A 13419-nucleotide genomic window follows, 5' to 3' on the forward strand; every position below is an offset into this window, starting at 1 on the left:
GAGAGAGTGGCTGGGGGAGTATTTTTCTATCAGGTCAGAAAGGTAAGTGGGGCAAGAACTGTGGAGGGATTTGAGAGCAAAGCAAAAGAGCTTGAATTTAATTCTAAGGTGAAATGGAAGCCAACTCATGGTATTATAGAACAGGAAGTGTGAAGGGACTACAAATGACCTCCTTCATATCACAACATGGGCAAACATGTTCTGAAGTTCATTTTTAATGACGCTTGAGATAAGAAAGCAGATTGGATAGGGCCATTTGGGGATCAGGTTACAGGTGGCCCACCAGTCAACGATCGACTGGGAGGGGATTTCCCATTGCCCTGCTTCCAGGAAACCCCTATCCAGGGATCAGCTGAGAGGCTCAACGGTGACACTTATTTAGGGTTTATGTAGCGCCAACATATTACGCAGCATTGTACATTAAATAGGGAATGGATTTGAGGGAGGGCTAAAGGCCAACACATGCCATTGTATATTAGGAAATGTTCAGACTACAATCCCCCTCCCCTTCTTACAACATAAAAGTATTCTATAGATGAACATATAACAGTGCTTATTATTGATCGCAGCTCAGCTCTCTGGCTCTCACCCAGCTGTTCTCTCCTGAAGCCGCACGTCCTCCAGGAACTCCTCCACGTCCCTGACATCGCTATGCCGCTTCCAGCTCTTCTTCTTATTCCGGTTCACCCGCTTCCTCTTCTCAGTCCCCTTCTTGCCGCATTTGGACAGCGAACTAAACCCCAGGAACTCCTCATCCACGCGGCCACCTTTGGTAGGCGCCATGATGGAGCTAAAGACCACGGAGCCGTCGATGCCGGAAGTACGTCACCTCCGCGCAGCATGAAGCCGACAGCGGCCATCTTTGTAAAGGGTCTTTAGGGTAGCCGACTCTTTTATAGCAATAGGACAGAAGAAAGGGCGGAGTAGATGCTTGTTGTGAGGATTTGTATCTGGAGATTTCCTGGGACACAAAATGCAGCATTTAACTTATTTTTTCATAATAAAGCACCTGCCAAGTTTAAAAAGGTGCATGGGTATGTGCCATAAAATATTGGCTTGGTGAGGCCTGGTAAACAGGATGTAAAGCCAAAACAGCTTTTTTTTACAGTAGAAAAAAAATTAAACCGTGCTAAATTTTTAGGGGTAAATATTTCTTCACTTCCTGCCTGGTTTGTAACAGGAAGTTAGGGGGAAATCCTTTAGAGTAAGGTAAATTTCCCATTTAGATGGCTGTTACCGACATAAGTGCCCCCTACCATATTTCCTGTTAGGGATTTTTTACCAGTCCCTTAAAGGGCACCACTGCTTCCTCTAAGCTCCGGCTCGAGGTTATTTGGTGTCAGATGGAGCAGCAATTTGTTGGACGGTCATCCCCTACACCCCACGTCTTACCCATTTATCTTATTAATACATTCCTAACGCGGGTGTTTTACAAATATATGCTTTGCAGAGCTCTACAGATCCTTAATCCCTGTGACTACAATTCATGCTCTGTTGGGAAAGTCTTTGTTTGTAGCCCCCTACAAGACTCACATTCATGATACACGATGCAAGTAATCATGGGAAATGTAGTTTTCCTATAGGCGGGATGCTGACATTGCAGCTGCTTTGCTGCCCTCTAGTGTTCAGCCAGATATAGGGAGGCCCACCAATAGCCTCTACATAGAGTGAATGCATAAACACTTTAAATATTGCATTTTGTAAATATATAACTCATATAGGATAGTGTGTTTGTTGCTCTTTATCGGTCTTAAATGTGAGGATTGTGTCCTTGGTTTTTAATTTTTCTTCTTTTTTTTAACAGGGGCCAAGCAATTATTTGTATGACAATTCATCTCTGTGACTATCAGCTGATCAGATAGAGACCACATATGTAGACAGCTTGATTCAGCAGCAACACACGTAATATAATATTAATATAAACAAAAAAAAAAAAATAGGTTGCAGTATAACTAAAGTCAAAGTTTATTTCGGATACCACTTTATCCTCAACAATGTCTACCAGGACAGAAAAACAATGAACCTGATGTAGTCTTCAATAAATATATATACACCAATGTGAATCTTCCTGTCCTTCATTCCTGACTTAGGCAGCGTGCAGTTTTCATTCATAAAAAAAGAAGAGCAGATGAATGAATGAGTGTTGTACACACGGCGCCAGTTGTATTCTATGGAGAGGGAGGAGGGAGAGCCACACTGTGCTCTTCTCCATTGACTTGTACAGTAGTCGTTCTCTGCAAGGACAGATCTATGAATGGCGTTGGGCAAATCACTCCCGAGATGAGCCTGACTGCTCAGCAAGAATCATCTCATCCATGAACATAGCCTTACATAAGGTTCTGCGCTGCTATCTTCTGTTTTTGCAGATACCCGTGATTATGTTTGTGGCTGAGCTAAATTTCACACATGGGCAGGATCAGATTTTTCTTGCGCAAGACCAAGTGCTGGGTATTTGCATGTGTAAAAATGCCCCCTGATGACCTCTGCACCTGACCTTGTGCATGTAGAGAGCAAGATCGGGTGCGATTAAAGCGGACCTAAACTCAAATTTTTTACCTTACATAAAAAGGTAGACAGAATGGGAGCGCAGAGCCTCCCGGGATACCTACGTCACACATCTCGAGAGGCTCTTGGCTGCTCCTTCTGCGCATGCCCAGAAGGAGCCCTTTCTTTAATGGAAGAAAAAAACTGCCAATCTCACACATGCCCAGTGAGATCGGCAATCTGTTTCCCCATCCACATCACCCGATCCTGCGTCTGCACAGTGCAAGATTGGGTGACATGGAAAGAGAGAAGAAGATGACGGCGTCGTGCTGAAGACGGATGCTGGGACGACGCGGGACCCAAACGGATCTGCGCTATACTGCTCTATATGCTCTGCGCTCCCATTCCCATTCACCGCGGCGATCAAGACTGAAAGGTGTTGCACTTAAAAAAAATTACATATAAGGGTTGTCTAACCTTTTATGCAAAGTGAAAATGTTGAGTTTAAGTACACAAGTTTAAGCTTTCTATTACAGGGATATCTACTATGCCAGTAATGCACAGGTAACATTTTTCAACAAAGGAAGGGCCTGGAAGCAAAGGAAGCAAAAATAAAAATGGTTGTTGATTTACCAGAGATAAATAGTAAGCAGAATGTGTATAGGTATGCTTTAAAATGTACTTATAATACTGTTTTCTATTTGCTATAAATAGTTCATTTTTTTCACACATGATAGGGCATGCCCACAGATCTCTTCTCCTCCAGACCCAAATTCCATTGCTATCTGAATCTGTCCTCCAAATGCACATTTTTTTACAATCCTAGTTACACCCACACATCTGTTCTTTATGCCAATTAGCTCATTTTTAAGACTTGTCAGTAGAGGGCGCCTTCATATTAATAATCCAAAATTTCAGCAGGGGAACTCCCTTGCCTTATCTCCTTCTATAGAAGGGCGGTTTGATGGATTCTCCCTTGCCGTTATCAGGATTCCCTTTGCTAGATGATAGATGGTTCAGGGCTGTGATAGTTTATTATCGTTTACTTTTTGGGTTTTTTTCTTCCATCTTTATTACCTTGGCCTCACCAGACTGTTTCAGACTGAATCTGTCAAATCAACAAAATTGCAGCTAAGCAGTGTGAAGTCATATCTGCCTAAATGCAACAGCTAAATATATATATATAGTATCTGTTTGGGTTCCTTCTGTCACTACCTATTTTTTTCTTCTCTTACCCATCCAATCTTCAGCCATGTTGACTGTCCAGGCGCACAGGAGATCACTTGGCACACGTAAGGGAAGCCTGTTTGCTGGTTAACTTTGGCAGCAAAGGTGAAGTTTGACGGCTGGGCAGCAATCAGGCCAATAAGAATAGTTTTTGCCCATCCTTTCTGCAATAACCACCTGCCTGATCACCATTTTTCAAAGTTGAACTTTAGTTCCACTTTAAAAGCAGAGGCACCCCAGTGATTGTTACATTATCTCTCCAACACCAACAGTAAATGGTTATTGGAGATTCCCTAAGTGACATTTATATAATGGTTCATGTAAAGGGAATAAAGGTCCATAGAGCCCTTAGATTTTGTTTGCCTAAGTTCTAGTGTAATTATAGTTGTCACGTCAAGTTGTTTAGAAATCTGTCATGCCCAATAACTAAACAACCGACAGCTACTTGGGACTATTGTAGTCCTAGCAGTGGGATGCCTTCCTCTTGTCCTCACCTCTGCATAGAACAGAGATGAGCAGCCAGTCTGTACAGCGATTGTTTGTAAAACTTTTAGACAAAACAATTGCAAACGGTTATTTATAACGACAGGTATTGTGTTATTTCAAGTCTTAAAGCAAAACCGAACCTGCTATACCCATCTGTCCCTATTCTGTTGCAGGGTGCCACCACCTTCTACCATTCCTCTCGTCCTGGATATTATCTTAGGCCATTTTGATTGGCTGGGCCAGGATGATTTAAATCCTACGCAGGTGTGCAGGAGTTCATTAATTCCTTGCATGTACAGGAGAAGCTGGGATTGCTGGGTATGCTGCAACATGAGCAGCTCAGCTTTTTTGACAGTTTGCTGGAGAGGTCAGGCAGGTTGGAGGGATTATTGCAGATGAGACAATGCCTGTCCCTTTCTGTAACAAGGACCTGCTTGATCAAGCATTTTTAAAAGTGGAACTTGAGTTCCACTTTAAGATTGGTGAAGAAGTGCCATAACCAAAGCTAGAGGCAGTCTAATTAAATATTAGGAGTGTGGTACTTTTTTGGGGCAAGCAGTGTATAATATCTGTTAGACTTCATTTAAAGTGTTACACTAACTCCCATTAGTATTCATTACCAACACACATGTGGCATTAAACAAATGGTGCAATGCACGTATATAGTAAGTTTGTATTGCTATTTGCAAAATGTTAACCCAAAATTTACATGTACTGTCTGTCATTGTAGAAGGCGGGTAAGGCTTAGCTTCCTGGGTGGGGTGTAGCCCTAAAGTTGTGAAGGTAACGCTAAAGTTGTAAAGGCACCATAAAGCTGCTTTGAGTGGTGCACAAGTTATATTTTTCCAGTGGGACAGAAAAAAACAGGTGGCTTGTGATGCCTTCTTGTAAATACTAATAGACACAAAATGTCAATGACAGTTCTTGTCCCACTCACCCTTCTGACCTGATAGAAAAATACCCCCCTAGCGGCTCTCTTTCCTCCTCCAAAGACCCACTATTGACTTCCTCAGTCATAACCTCATCACACGCACGGCTCAGAGACTTTTCTAGAGCTGCCCCAACTCTCTGGAATGGTCTTCCTCATCCTATTCAGCTTGCTCCTATTTTCTGCTTATTTAAAAGAGCACTCAAAACCCACTTTTTCAAACTCACCTACCCATCTTCTTCTGTCTCCTAAACCCTCACCCACCATTCCATATCCCTCCTCCTATTGTGTGATACTTCCCCCACCTGTTAGATTGTAAGCTCTTTGGGACAGGGTCCTCGCCTCCCCCTATGTCACTGTCTGTATTTGTCTGTCATTTGCAACCTCTATTTAATGTACAGCCCTGCTTAATATGTTGGTACTATAAAAAATCCAGTTTATTATTATAAATATTCCTTATGCTTATTGGTAGACCACAATGCAAGTGACTAAATACCTAAACCTCGGTCTCCTGCTGTCCCCTGTACATCAAAACTCAGACTAAAAAAAAGGTAAACATCACATAGTTGCCTAGAAATGCTGAAATCAGTCCGCTGCTTCTCCTTTCACTGGCCAGTAAAGAACTGTGGAAGGATAAGACCTGTAAGTGTTACCTAATTGCAACAAAACAGAAATAATGTCTCCTGACAGACAGAACTATATAAATCTAAGAATGAGATGGACTGAAAAACAAATTCTTTGGCAGGTACAACAACCTCCACATATAGGTTAGTTAGCAAAATGAATCTCCCAAATTTTATTCCTGACAGGTGCCTCCTCTCCAGAGGTTGCTCCTCTCTAGCTTTGGTACCATACAGCAGAATTCTCATATGGCAGTGAAATGATGACTGCATTGAATGTAGAAGTTGTGTGTAGAGTAAGTAAGAGGTGTATGTCATGTCCTCCAGATTTGGACCATATATGAACATTCCTCTCTGTGTAAATAACACCCCTCGCTATCACAACATTTACTCAGAGTTTCCCTTGACTCCCCCCTTGCACGGGCACACCCAAAATCTACAGGGTCATATTTGGGTTATGCCCAAAGAAAATCCAAGGAATCAAATGCCTCTCAACGGAGTCATTAATTACACATTCAGAAAATATGCCGGGATGGACAATTGAGGGAAGCACCAGGCAGCTGCATGGAAGATTTTCCAGGAATGTGTGTAAATGAGACCTATTCAACAACATGCACTGAATCCACTTGTGTAATATATCATATACCCTCATATAAATCTAGGAAGAGCTCATTTTTGTGCATCGTCCTCACTTTTCTCTCTGTCTTCATAATCTTTGGTTGATATGTCTATGATGTGTCAGGCTCTGAGCTGGACTTACAGTGAAATCTTATGGCTTACAGAGAGTATTTAAGTTTTATCCTGAATAAGCAACACTTTGAAAACAGATTAAGAGGCAAAAGTAGGCCAGGTTTCTGGATGAGTGCAAACACACATTGAAATGTATTTATAGACCATTTTTGTTTTTTATGTTTTTTATTAGTTTTTAATAGGGCAGCAGGGATGGGTAAGATTTCAGGGCAAGTTTGGAGCTAAAGTGAGTCATGTCATTTTTGCAAAAAAAATAAATGAAAAAAATAAAGCCCTGGTTCTTTTTTTTTTAGCTCTAAATTGCATTGCACATGTGGTGTTGCATACAGAGCCAGCTGCCAGGGACATGCGCATGTGCTGGAGTTGCATCATCAGTGGCCATCCAAAAAGGTCTCTGTGCACCCATAATGGTGTCAACTGCAAAGATGACAACTTCCTAGAATGTAGTGGTATTAAGATCATGGACCTGGCATTGCTGGCACCTGTACACAGGTAAATCTGTGCAATAATTGGCAAGTACAAACTGCCTGATTATTGCAGAAGCTCATCCCCCTCATAGCAAAGCCTTTATTTAAAAACTATATAGAGTGGAAACTCTAAAGCAGGCATAAAAATAAAGCATTACATATCCCTGCACAGTCAAATCAGTTTCTGTGTCTGCTCTTGCACCAGCCCTTCTTCTGCTCCCATGTCTCTCTCTTGGGTATTCAGGGCACAAATCATTACCATGGCTAACAGGGAAGAGGCAGCTTTAGAATTTGGTTACTTGGGAACATTTGGGAACATCTCATGATTAAATACTCTTTTTTTTAAGTTTACAAAGATTGGAGACGATAGACTGTCATGGGTGAACCTGAGTTATCCAGCAAACCATGAATACTGCAAAGATTTTATGTCATTATGTTCTGAAGAAAATCCATTGTTTTAATTCAGACTTATAATCGGCAAGGCACAACATTGTTCAGTACTCTTGCAGCTCCTCCTCTAAATCTTCATAGGGTGGGTTAGGTTAGCTCAAAGAAAGAAATGGGGGGGGGGGGGGGAGTAGTAATAATTCTTTATAAATATAGTAATCCTTTAAATAAATAAAATAAAAATTGAGATATGGGTGGGAGGTCAGTTCTGTGAAGCCACTTCTTTTATTTTACGCCTCTGCTGATGTACTGTATTGCAGTAAAGCATTGGTTTTATTCCCAGCAATGGGCCTGATTTATTAAGGATCTCCAAGAGAGGATGCACTTTGATCAGTGAAGCTGGGTAATCCAGCAAACCTGAAATGAATCTGGTCCAGGATTCAAAACATTTGTTAACAAATAGCAAATGACTTTGAATAAATCCATTCCAGGTTTGCTGGATCACCCAGCTTCACTGATGAAAGTGTATCCTCTCCAGCCTTGGAGAGCTTTAATAAATCAGGATCAATATATCTTCTTGAAGTTGTCATACCCGATTGATTTTTTGGCTTTATAGAATACCATAAACTATCATACTCTTCTTTTTAGTTTACATTCGGCTATGCAGCTCTACCAGGCTGTATCCATTCCTTGTATGTAATGTAGGGATGAGGGAAGCTATTTGTTCAGTGAGAAGCTGAGAGCGAAGTGTCTCATTCCTGTGCACTCTTAGAACTGTCTAATCTGCTGATCCCCTGACCCAACATACTTGCACTATGCTGAGGAATCTGGGGCAGCCCTGGCAAGAGAGGGTGGGGTTATGGCTTTTCTTGCCAAACATTGCATGTACAAATGCAAAAAGAGGAAAATGGTATTCTTGTATATATTCACTGAAATAATTTTGTGAATATGTGTTAACATAACTCTACATGCACAAGCATTTTGTATGTTGCAATGAAAATCCAAGACGCATCTAAGTTTATTGCCAAGTAGCTTTCATTAAGGCCAAATTTCCTTATGAAAGCTGTTTTTAATTTTAACAGCTTATGTATGGTATCATGCTGTGTCAAGTTTTAGGATGCAGGAGGATTTCTGTTACCATTTTTGCAGTTTGGTTTTCACTAGGTCAGAGATCTTTTTTAGGTCCGGTTTGCACTGGTGCCCATTGTGCGTTAATGAGAATACATAATTCACAGGACATGCATTATGCCAATACATGGCAGTATACAATACATAAGACATACAAAATGCCAATACATGGCAATACAGAAGACATGGTGAGTTGGGTTACCATTAATTCCAAATGATACCCCAAACACACCTTGCCAACTTAACATTACACAAAGCAAGACAACACACTGACACTAGGTTTGAAAAAAGTGGCCACCCCAACGCCAATCCACACCAATATGACCGGTGACTGGCTTTTCATATACACAGCTCATTGCCAAAGTGGTAACAGGCCCTCAACTTTAAAATAATAAACAGGCAAAGCTCACTAACTTCCAATGGCTTTTTAGACACATAACCCTATTTTCCACCATTATTTCTGACAGAGTGTCTTCTATACAGTTTCATTCCCATTGGTGACAATGCTGAGGATAAGTCAGAGTAAATCACAGCTGAATCACAGTAGATTGTTGGGCTGCACCCAAGCCAATGTTTGCATCTTGGCAGTAGCCACAGCTCCATTTTAGGGTATGAGCTTATCTTACTTCCTTGGTTTTTAGGCAGGCAAGGGTGCGTTTTTTATGTTGTAAGCAAGCAAGGCTAAGCAAGGTGCCTTTTTCAAAAGTCCCATGGCCACCCACATCCATCAAGCCTTGGGAATCTTTTTTTGCTGCCAGGTATAAGTGCAGTCCCTATCCAGGTACTATATTTATTTACCAGTAATCTTTTAAAATTGAAGTTATATCAAGTTCATGCATGAGTATATAAAATATAATTTTAAAACTGTTCAAAGTGTACTGTCTTCCAGAATGTTCTCCCTCCCATGCCCCAGCACGCTTCAGACTGTCAGTTGTAATCTTAATAATTACTGGAAGGGGAACATGTTCGGGCAGTCTTGTGTCTGGCTATTGTGCTCTTCAGTTCTAGCATTTTGCCAGTTATTAAGTAAACAAAGTACATGAACAGTTTATATGTGGATCAGATATTGCGAGCAAACCTAGACTGCAGTCACATGCCTTTCTAACTCTTAAGTGAAACTTTACTATTAAAAAAAACTTTCATATTAAAGTAAAAGTAACTGCACTTTGCAAAAAAGATAGGCAGGCTTTTTTTTTGGCAGAACTGGTTATTAAGGTTCCTCTGCCTGACGCTTTTATTATTTGTACACTGTGCTTGTAGACTCAGTATGGTTCCATGGATGAAGTAGCTCCTGTATGTGCAGGAGTAAGATCTTTTTCACCTGGTCAATGAATATATGGGGCAGCTCTGGCATGAGAATGCTGGGTTATAGCTGTTCTAGCAAAAAAATTGATTGTGCAAATGCAAAAAGAGGATTAGGTTAGTCTTATATATTATCCACTTAATAATTGTGTGAATATGTGTTAACATAACCCTACATGTACAAGCATTTCGTGTACATTGCAATAAAAATCCTAGGTTATTGTCAAGTGCTTTCCATTAAGCCAAATCTCCCTCTGTCGTAAAGTCCCGATAGGCAGACTCCTTTATTCATGTGCAAAAGCTACAAATTTTGGCTTCTGTACAGCACAGTTACCTACAGGGTAGACCACTGATCCTGGAACGACTTCTTTCATAAAAAAAACAGAAAGTACCATCTAAAAGTTTTGAGAAAGAATATTGCTGCAGTGTAAAAGGAATAGGGAGCCTTTTTGGGGTGTAGTAGAATGAAATATGTGATGCCAAATTCGGTGGGTATTTGACGTTATCCACCTTTTTTTATTCTACTACACCCCAAAAAGGCTCCATAGTTCCTTTTACACTGCATTATCCACCTCACTCTCGCCTGGAAAAGGGGTTACAGGGCCTGTGTAAAGGGCCATGAGTAATTGTATTGCTGCAGAATTGCAGCTCTTTTTTTGGGATCCATGCTCCATCCATGATCCATGCTGCATAGTGTCCTAGAAGGAATGGGTGGGCCAGGCACTCCTCCCTTGGCCAGAAATTATGATGGCTCAGGAGTATTTGGCTGATAATGAAAGGGCACCTGTCTTTGTGACAAGTGGAGTTGCAGCCTGATGGGGCTGGTGGGTTAGCTGCAAAGGCTGTGTGTAGCTTGTATGCTGGGAGCGCCCAAGAAGTCTCCCAAAGTTAGGTCCATGGCAGTGGTTGCCAACCTTTTCAGACCTACGTACCACTAAACTCATTGGCTCCGGACCGCACATGTGCGAGGAGCCGTGTGTCACTCATAGGGGAAGAAACTTCCCTCATAGTGACGTCATGATGCCAGAATCCACCCACTTCCCCATCACAGGTCTGAGCCTGGGTTGGGAGAATGGATGGGCTGTGTCCAAAGACACCACCCGCCCACCGCCCTGAGCCCGCAATCTGTAAGGGGGACATGGTCCATGGCTCTGGCCAGTGTGGCCCCCCTAGTCGAGTCCTTCTCCTGACCCAGCTTGGGGCCCACCAGCCAGAGCCACGGACCACTGGTTGGAGACCACTGGTCTATGGGACCAACAGAGAGAGAACTAGGAGTCTAAATTTGTGTTTTTTCCTGTTATACTCTGATGACACCGATCCCCTATGAGGGAATACCCTGGAATTTGCTTCGTGTTTGCTTTGTGCTTTTTTGTAGATCAAAGTTGGCAGAATGCCCCTGAAAATGAACTAAAGCCAGAAATACCTCCTTCACAGGGGGTAATTAAAAATTAGTGAGATTGCCTATAACAGTATTTTAAATGGCTGGTGCACTTGAAGGGTAAGTTCTCATATAAAGCATTTTGAGTGTGCATTAAAATTAAGGTTCACCTGTAGCCGGACTGTGGACAATAAATACTTTACATATTTTCAATAAGTGGAGGAAGACCTTTCAAACAAGCTGTTCTGACCTTCTCAGGTGCTTGGAATTTGAAGCATGTGATGCCTTCTAAAAAATTACAACAAAGATTTCAAAGTCAGATTTCAGTCAGTTTAGAAATATCACAGACATCAGACACATTGGAAACATCTGTTGTTTGCATTAAAGGGCTAGCAACTTTCCATGATTCTACTGTAAAAGAAAGTAATATGAAAATTGGATTTTAGTGCTTGTTGAAACATTTGATGACAATTTTCTTTGCAATGGTTAGAAATACTACAAAGGTGAATGGGGGGATCACGGGCTTATTTTAAAGTGTTTTCATCACATGTTCTGGATATATAATTTTATTAGTGTTTATTATCTAGAAACAGGTGAATATTAAGAATAATAAACAGGGTTTATATAACGCCAACTTATTATGCAGCGCTGTACATTAAATAGGGATTGCAAATGACAGATACAGACAGTGACACAGGAGGAGAGGACCCTGCCCCGAAGAGCTTACAGACTAGGCATATAAAATTTATAGTTTATATGCTGCGTTGCTGAACCAAGAACAAAGGAAACATCTATCAGATGCTGTAGCTTGTCACAGGTATGAAAATCAGAAGACAAGGCTTAGAAAAATTACAAATTAATTATCATTTGGTACTGATACAGAAAACATATAAAAAAAACTTAACTGTGAATTTTAGTGATTCCTCAGAATTCCACCTTTCATTATTTGCAGTCTAAGAGGTAAGGTTCCATTGTCAGTCAACACCTGAACAGATCCCTGTAAATGACACCAAACTCTTCAACAACCTAAACATCCTATGGGTGCCATACTTTTATTTTGTATTGAAATTAGTATATTTAAAATATGGCAGTTTAATTTGGTAACAGAAGTAGGTTTGACTTCCTCCTCCTAATGAGGTAAAAGTATACAACACTGAGGTAGACTGGTTCTCTTTTTAATGCTTTTTTAATTTAATTTATTTTAGCTATTATAAGATCAGAGCAGTGTGGTAAAACCCAAAGTTTTATCTGTAAAGCAAAGAACCATCATACTTAGACATTTCTTATCCAAGATTCACACATATGTCTAGTTGGGTAAAAGTTATATGACTCCTATGTGAAAAAAGTTTATGAATAGACCCCTTAGGGTGGGCCTAAACTGTACAACACTTCTTCTGTCCCACGCTGCCATCTCAAGTACTGGATTCCTCTTCTTTACCAGTCTGATGCAAATAGGTAAAGAGAGGGGAAGGTATTTGTATTTAAAATCAGAGAGAAGCCTAGGGCAGGGGTCTGCAACCTGCGGCTCCGGAGCCGCATGCGGCTCTTCAGCCTCCTTGTTGTGGCTCCCTTCGGCTGCCGCGGGGAGATCTCTGATGGGGGATCCCCTTCCTCCCAAGACATTGTGGAGGAGGGGGATTCCCTATCCGGTGTTCTAATGAAAAAAATCTACCAGTGAAATAAATCTACCACGGGGCGTGTACAAATGGGTGTGTACAATGACATCCCCCTCCTTTGAACCCAAATTCCTCTGGAATGGGGAGATGTACAAAACCAAAAATGTAGGTGCAAGTGGGGGACACCTGTGACTAACACCCCCTAAAATTTAATTGTTAGGCTATCATCAGAACATAAAGAACTCTGCCCATCAAAAAAATCTACCGTTACACATTGCTGGAGGCACCTGAACCCCAATTTCTCTGGAACTGGAAGGGGGTACAGGTGAACAAAATTAGAGGTGCAAGTGGGGGACACCTGTGGCTAACACCTCCTAAAAACTCCACCCATCAAAAAACCCCTACCCTGTTACACATTGTTGAAGGCTTCTAGCACCTAAACCCCAATTTATCTGGAAACAGGGGTACAGGTGAAAAAAATTTGAGGTGCAAGTACGGGACACCTGTGGCTAACACCTCCTAAAAATTCATAAAAACTCTGCCTATCAAAAAAATCTACCCTGTTACACATTGCTGGAAGCATCTAGCATCTGAACCCCAATATCTCTGGAACGGGGGGGAGGCGGTACAGGTGACCAAAATAGAG

The 13419-nt window shown here is 41.4% G+C and overlaps 1 protein-coding gene across 1 annotated transcript in view; it reads right to left on the reverse strand.

The window, feature by feature from the left end:
• The window catches only part of NOP53 (NOP53 ribosome biogenesis factor), a gene marked incomplete in the record, with an annotated part of 13042 nt that extends 12229 nt beyond the window's left edge, over positions 1-813 (reverse strand). The window contains 1 exon segment of the mRNA XM_072430632.1: positions 590-813. Within this exon segment, the coding sequence (XP_072286733.1) occupies positions 590-783 (194 nt within the window).
• Between the last annotated feature and the right edge of the window lie 12606 nt (positions 814-13419).

This window comes from Pyxicephalus adspersus, chromosome Z (genome assembly GCF_032062135.1).
Source record: "Pyxicephalus adspersus chromosome Z, UCB_Pads_2.0, whole genome shotgun sequence".
NCBI classification, from domain to species: domain Eukaryota; kingdom Metazoa; phylum Chordata; class Amphibia; order Anura; family Pyxicephalidae; genus Pyxicephalus; species Pyxicephalus adspersus.